At 40.2% G+C, this 6,513-nt stretch overlaps 1 protein-coding gene across 1 annotated transcript; it reads left to right on the top strand.

Moving 5' to 3' along the window:
• The first annotated feature begins 5,122 nt into the window (after window positions 1-5,122).
• On the top strand, window positions 5,123-6,217 carry LOC122443973 (GTP-binding nuclear protein Ran-like). The gene has a single exon (XM_043472802.1). The coding sequence runs from the start codon at window positions 5,201-5,203 to the stop codon at window positions 5,849-5,851; it is 651 nt and encodes a 216-aa protein (XP_043328737.1). The 5' UTR covers window positions 5,123-5,200; the 3' UTR covers window positions 5,852-6,217.
• The last annotated feature ends 296 nt before the right edge of the window (window positions 6,218-6,513 follow it).

Below are 6,513 nucleotides of genomic sequence, written 5' to 3'. Positions count from 1 at the left end.
GCCCAGGGAAAAGGAGAGAGACAAAGGAATGGCCCATCTGTAGCAGTCAGAACACACACAGCATTTATTAAGTGTCCTTGTCTTATGCGAGTGTGATCTGTGGGGCCTCAGAACAGTTACAACAATAACATCAAAGATCACTAATCACAAATAATATAATATCTGTGCTAGAAATTTAATAATACATATAATTATATATTATATAATAATATGTAATATCTCAGATATTAGTATACTAAATTAAAAGCTTGAAATATTATATAAGAATTATCAAAATGTGGCACAGAGACACTAAGCAAATACTTTTGGGAAAATGAGACCAATATACTTGCACAGAGCAGGGTTGCCTTCAATTTGTAAAAAAAATGCACAATGCTATTAATAACATTCTTACATGTGTTATTGTATGTCTTTTCTGTATTTTTTTGTGGACATGTGTAAACATTATACATGTGGAAATAGCATTGATAGATCATGAGGTATGAACACCTTTACCTTTACCACATAATACCAAACTGTTTGCCAAAACAATGGTAGCAATTTATACTCTACTAGCAGAACATGAACATTTTGGTTGCTCCACATCCTCACCAACATCTATTTTTGTCATATTTTCTGTCTTATAACAAACCAACTGATGTGTAATGGTACCTCAGTATAGCTTTAGTTTGCATTTTTGTGATTACCTAATGCAGTTTAACATTTTTCACATATTTATGGGTCATCTTTTGTTAAGAGAAGTGTCTTAAGTCTTTTGTTCATTTTTCTAATGAGCTGTTTGTCTTATTGATTCAGAGTAGTTCTCTATATATTCCAGGTACTAGTTCTATTTTGGTTGTTTTGTAAATATCTTCTCCCACCTCTGGTATATGGCTTGTCTTTTCATACCTGTTATAGTGTCTTGCCATGAAAAGAAGTCCTTAATTTTAGTGTAATTCAGTGTAATTTCAGAGAAGGCAATGGCAACACACTCCAGTACTCTTGCCTGGAAAATCCTATGGACAGGGGAGCCTGGTGGGCTGCCGTCTATGGGGTTGCACAGAGTTGGACACGACTGAAGCGATTTAGCAGCAGCAGCAGTGTAATTTAGTATAATTTAGTTTATAAATCTCTTCTGTTTTATATTTTGCCTAGATTAAAGGTAAGTCCCTACAGGGAATATCCGTGTTTATTTCTGCTTGGAGATCCAAATTACACCAACCCTCCGCCATTTTATGTTAATATTATTGGTTTCAAATCTGTAGCTCATAGCGTGCATGCTAAATAACTTGCTTCAGTCGTGTCTGACTCTTTGTGACCCTGTGGACTGTAGCCTGCCAGGCTCCTCTGTCCATGGGATTCTCCAGACAAGCATACTGAAGTGGGTTGCCATACCCTCCTCCAGGGGATCCTCCTGACCCAGGGATAGAACCTGCTTCTCTTACATCTCCTACATTGGCAGGAGGGTTCTGTACCACTAGCTAGGTCATAGAGGGGATTGTAAATTTTAAGCCTAACCCTGTAGGAGGGCAAGCTTGTGGTTAAAAATTCTCCGCGGACACTCTTGTTTATCACTCAGACCCCAGATCAAGATAGTAAAGGTCCTTTATTATTTTTCTTTGTCACTCCTTCACTGAGGATGTAACCCTTCAAATGTGTTACCATTGTTTAAGGGTCTGAGGTCCAACTCCCTACTTTATGTGGGTCTAAAGATTGTTAAATCAATTTTCCACAAGTTAAAATAAATAAATAAATTTTTTTTTTTTAATTGTTAAATCTGGGTTTTCCTGAGATACACAAAAACTCTCAGTGCTGATACAGCTCTCAATGACTCCAGCCCATCTCACTGCTTTCCAGTCTGTATTCTTTGGAATTTCTCTTTACTTTCTTGTACCCTCAGGTATGCATTACAAAGGATGTTTGTTACATTTTAACTGGCATTTCAAGATGTTTTATAGTGGCAGGTTTTCCAGGATAAATGGTTCACAGTATTGCCAGATGTTTCCCAGAATAAATGATTCACAGTATTATAGCTGCTATTATTAAATAGTAACCAGCAGAAGTGGATTTGATATCAGTACCTAAGAGTCTGATGAAGTAAACATTAAATAATTCCAGCTCTGTTCTAATGCCCAAACTTGTTAGGGCATAGAAGTGGGTAAGATAGAGGCTCTGCCCTTGAATTGCTCACATCTGGGTTTTCACTTGCATTTGTAGGTCATGGCAAAGTACTACTCGAAGTCCCTGGCCCATTTTTCTTAACCTCCCAACTCCCTTACCCTATCCCATACTTCATAAGCATGTATGTGGACAACCTAGTCCACACAACAAAGCTCCATACGTGCATACACACACACCCCTATACACAGCTGCCCTTTGGGCACGCAGTTGCCTATGGGAGCTATGGAGGTCCTAACAGTGGACACAGAATCTCTTGAATAGAGAATTTTAAGAGTCCTGGATGCATGGCATGTAATTTAAAATATTTATGGGAGAGAGCGTGTGCTCTGTGTCCAGACATGGACTCTTTATCTTATAAAGAGGAATATAGCTGGAGGAGGGTCAGAGTGGGAGCCTTGCCCAGGTCTAGCAGTGGCACTTCCCTGCCCACTCCACTCACCTTTATTCTTTCTTCCTCATCTGAGCACTAGCCTTGGGTTGAGCCTGTCTCTGTCCTGGAATCAGCAAGGAGAGGGTGGCCTGAAACCAAGTCTGGAGTTCCATCTCACAGGCCATATCTTTACCAGAACTGAACTTCTGGAGTCTCAGGGCCCTGTGGGATCTGTCTGACTTAGCTGTGTGGAGGACCTTGTCACCATTGACAGCCCAGGGCTCTCCTTCGTCCAGAGTTTTCTTCCAGGGTTCCTGAAATGACTTTGCCCCTAGCTTAGACTTCCAAATGCCAAGATCTGCTGCTCCCAGCGTATACCGTTACCAACTCTGTGTGTTCTTGCTAAGTTGCTTCAGTCGTGTCCGACTCGGTGCGACCCCATGGACAGCAGCCCACCAGGCTCCCCTGTCCACGGGATTCTCCAGGCAAGAATATTGGAGTGGGCTGTGTATTCTTACCCTTTCTTAAATGCTAAAGCTGAAAGGCTATGATTCAGGAGTATAGAAATGGAGACTGAGATGAAACCTCCTCAAAACAGAAGGATAATTTGTATAGTAGAGCTAAGTATGTTTTAGGAGAGCATGGTAGATGGGTCCTTGATGTATGACTAGGGGGTGTGGTCAATGGGAATATATAGGCTATATAAGACGGGACTCAAAAGATCAGATCTTAGGCAGACAGAAGTGAGGAACATTATTATGGGAGGAAAAAGAAATGTTAAATGTACATATACTATTTTTCAATTTGTGTATTGTGTCCTCCACAGGATGAAAAACTTAAATATAAATGGAAAATTTATTCTGAGGCAGAATCCCTGACGATTAGTCCATAGGTTACTCTCATGCTCTTGAAATGAAAACTAGAACTCAGAATTTGCTCTGACTTGAGAGTCAGTCGTAGAATCAAAGGAGTCCAAAGGATTCTGACCCTAAGACCTCAGTTGTCTCTTATCTGCTGTACATCCCCTCAAGAATCTAAGTATCCAGAACTCTTTACTATTCATTTCTAACCCTCCATTACCAGTCATAACTTTGTGCTTGCCTCTACTTGTAAACTTAATTTCACTCATATTCAGATCTGTTCTAGCCAAGAGAACATGGCTAAAAATGCTTTGCCTCACCATTCATCAGATTCCATACTCATCAGTGACTCTTTTGCTCTCTTTCGACACTTATATTTTTACCTCTTTCTATCCAAATGCTTTGGCTTGAGCTCCTAGACCTTTGCTCCCTAGTTGCCCTGTGTGGCCTGTGTTCTTTACCCCTGACACTGGATCTCCTCAATCCTGGGTCTTGCCTGCCTGGACCTAATAGAGCCATCTCTCTTGGAATATTACCCCTCCACCATTCTCTTCAGTCTTTCTGCAACTTCTATCAGACAAATATAAGAGCCTCTCCCTTTAGCCCACATTTTTCTTAATTTCCTTCTCATATTCTCTACTTCCAAAGTTCTCAGTGCTTTGCTCTGGACATTTTTCCCCACTCTTTTTTTTATGGATGCTACTTACTTTTTGTTTTTTTAAACATTAAATGAGCTGAGTTCTTCCTCGGCTGTTTGCAAGAGACTTTCAAGAGGATGGAAGCAGGACCATATTTAAGGTCATTTGCTCTATGAACCAGTATGTGCATGAGTTCTTACAGCCCTTGCTTTTCCCCATGATTAGCATTTCAGGGTTTCTTACAGTGCAGAGTCTACGTCCTTCACTGTTCCTTACCAACAGACTGCTTTTTACAGGCATGACTATTTGTCCTTGTTCAACTTCACCTTCCCTATACCTCAAATCTTCGTGACAAATGGAAATTTTTTTAAAAAAAAAAAAAGCTCCAACTTTGGTCTGCTTGCCTGTTCTTGTTGTTCAGTACAAGAGCTTTTTGGTCTTGGGTCACTTTCTTTGGAGAGCAATAGTACTCTCACAGTGTATAAAATCTGCATCCCTAGGCATCCATTATCACATTCCTGTTTGACTTTCACTATACTGGGCTGTAGTCCAGGCTTACAGACTATTTTTATCTGTTTTCATTTGTCTATTTTGTCTGTTTTTCATTCTCTTTATAGTTTTGAGTTGGATGAATTTCTGAAAGAAGAAAAAAAATCACTGTTTTTATTCTAACACTTGAAAACCAACACTTAAATTGTTTTTGACCATTTATCCAGTCCTTTTATGTATGTAGAGAAGGGCTGGGGAGAGGGTAGGGGGAGGATATTTCAATATGTCTTTCATATACCGTCTTAATCAGAGTAAGTAATGAACTTTTCAGCAGTCATCAGTGTGGATGCCTCTCTTCAAAGATTACAAGTTAAATTTCCTTCCAGCAACAGGTATAGGGACTCAAAGTCAATATTAAGCAGTATTATAGAAAAGGCTATGCTCTATTCTTCCCACAGCTAGATTTTTAAACTAAGATTCACCCCCAGTACCTACTAGATATATTGATCACAGTTGCTGTCATTCCCATAGTCCATGCTAAAGGTCAAGTCTGCGTATAGCTTGTGACCTCCACTCCTTCTCCCAGGTGATTAAAATACAGGTGGGATTTTGAATTGCGCTTCCGCCATCTTTCCAGCCCTCAGTCAGACGGGCGCGGAGACGCTTCTGGAAGTAACATCGCGATGGCTGCCCAAGGAGAACCCCAAGTTCAGTTCAAACTTGTTTTGGTTGGTGATGGTGGTACTGGAAAAACTACATTCGTGAAGCGTCATCTGACTGGTGAATTTGAGAAGAAGTATGTAGCTACCTTGGGTGTTGAGGTCCATCCTCTTGTGTTCCATACCAACAGAGGACCTATTAAGTTCAATGTATGGGATACAGCTGGTCAGGAGAAATTTGGTGGACTGAGAGATGGCTATTATATACAAGCTCAGTGTGCCATTATAATGTTTGACGTAACATCAAGAGTTACTTACAAGAATGTGCCTAACTGGCATAGAGATCTGGTACGAGTGTGTGAGAACATCCCAATTGTGTTGTGTGGCAACAAAGTGGATATTAAGGACAGAAAGGTTAAGGCAAAGTCAATTGTCTTCCACCGAAAGAAGAATCTTCAGTACTATGACATTTCTGCCAAAAGTAACTACAACTTTGAAAAGCCCTTCCTCTGGCTTGCTAGAAAATTGATTGGAGACCCTAACTTGGAGTTTGTCGCCATGCCTGCTCTTGCCCTGCCAGAGGTGGTCATGGACCCAGCCTTGGCAGCACAGTACGAGCACGATTTAGAGGTTGCTCAGACAACTGCTCTCCCGGATGAAGATGATGACCTGTGAGAAAGTGAAGCTGGGGCCCAGCGTCAGAAGTCTAGTTTTATAGGCAACTGTCCTGTGATGTCAGTGGTGCAGCGTGTTTGCCACTTTATTATATAGCTAAGCAGAACATGTGCTTAATCTTTGGATGCTGAAGGAGATGGATGGGCTTTGGAGTGAATGTGGCAGTTTAAAAAAAAAAAAAAAAAAACTTCATTTTTTGGACCTGCATATTTAGGTGTTTTGGAACACAGTTGTTTCCTCCTTGAGTTTCAAATATAAGACTGCTATAGTCACATGACAATATTGAGAGGTGGAATCTTGTTTGTTACTGTCATTCCCATTCCTTTTCGTTTAGAATCAGAATAAAGTTGTATTTCAAATATCTAAGCAAGTGAACTCATCCCTTGTTTAAATGAGCATTTAAAAACCGCTAACAGGGAAAGTTGTGCCATGTTACTATTTGAATTGCCTTTGCTATTACCACTTAACTTGATGTCATTGGGTTAAATGCTCCTAATTTTTTGTATACTTGAATCATTTCACATAAACGTAATGACAAGTCAACAGTATTGTATTTGATAAGATGTGTAAGTACTATTAATAGTTAGGCTAAAATAACACCAACCCCACCTGCCTTTGGGCTTAGGTAGTGTCACCTAGGGATGAGATTTATGTGACCTGTC

The sequence above is a fragment of the Cervus canadensis genome, chromosome 6, assembly GCF_019320065.1.
Source record: "Cervus canadensis isolate Bull #8, Minnesota chromosome 6, ASM1932006v1, whole genome shotgun sequence".
Taxonomy (NCBI): Eukaryota; Metazoa; Chordata; class Mammalia; order Artiodactyla; family Cervidae; genus Cervus; species Cervus canadensis.
This window is presented reverse-complemented; position numbering and strand designations above follow the sequence as displayed.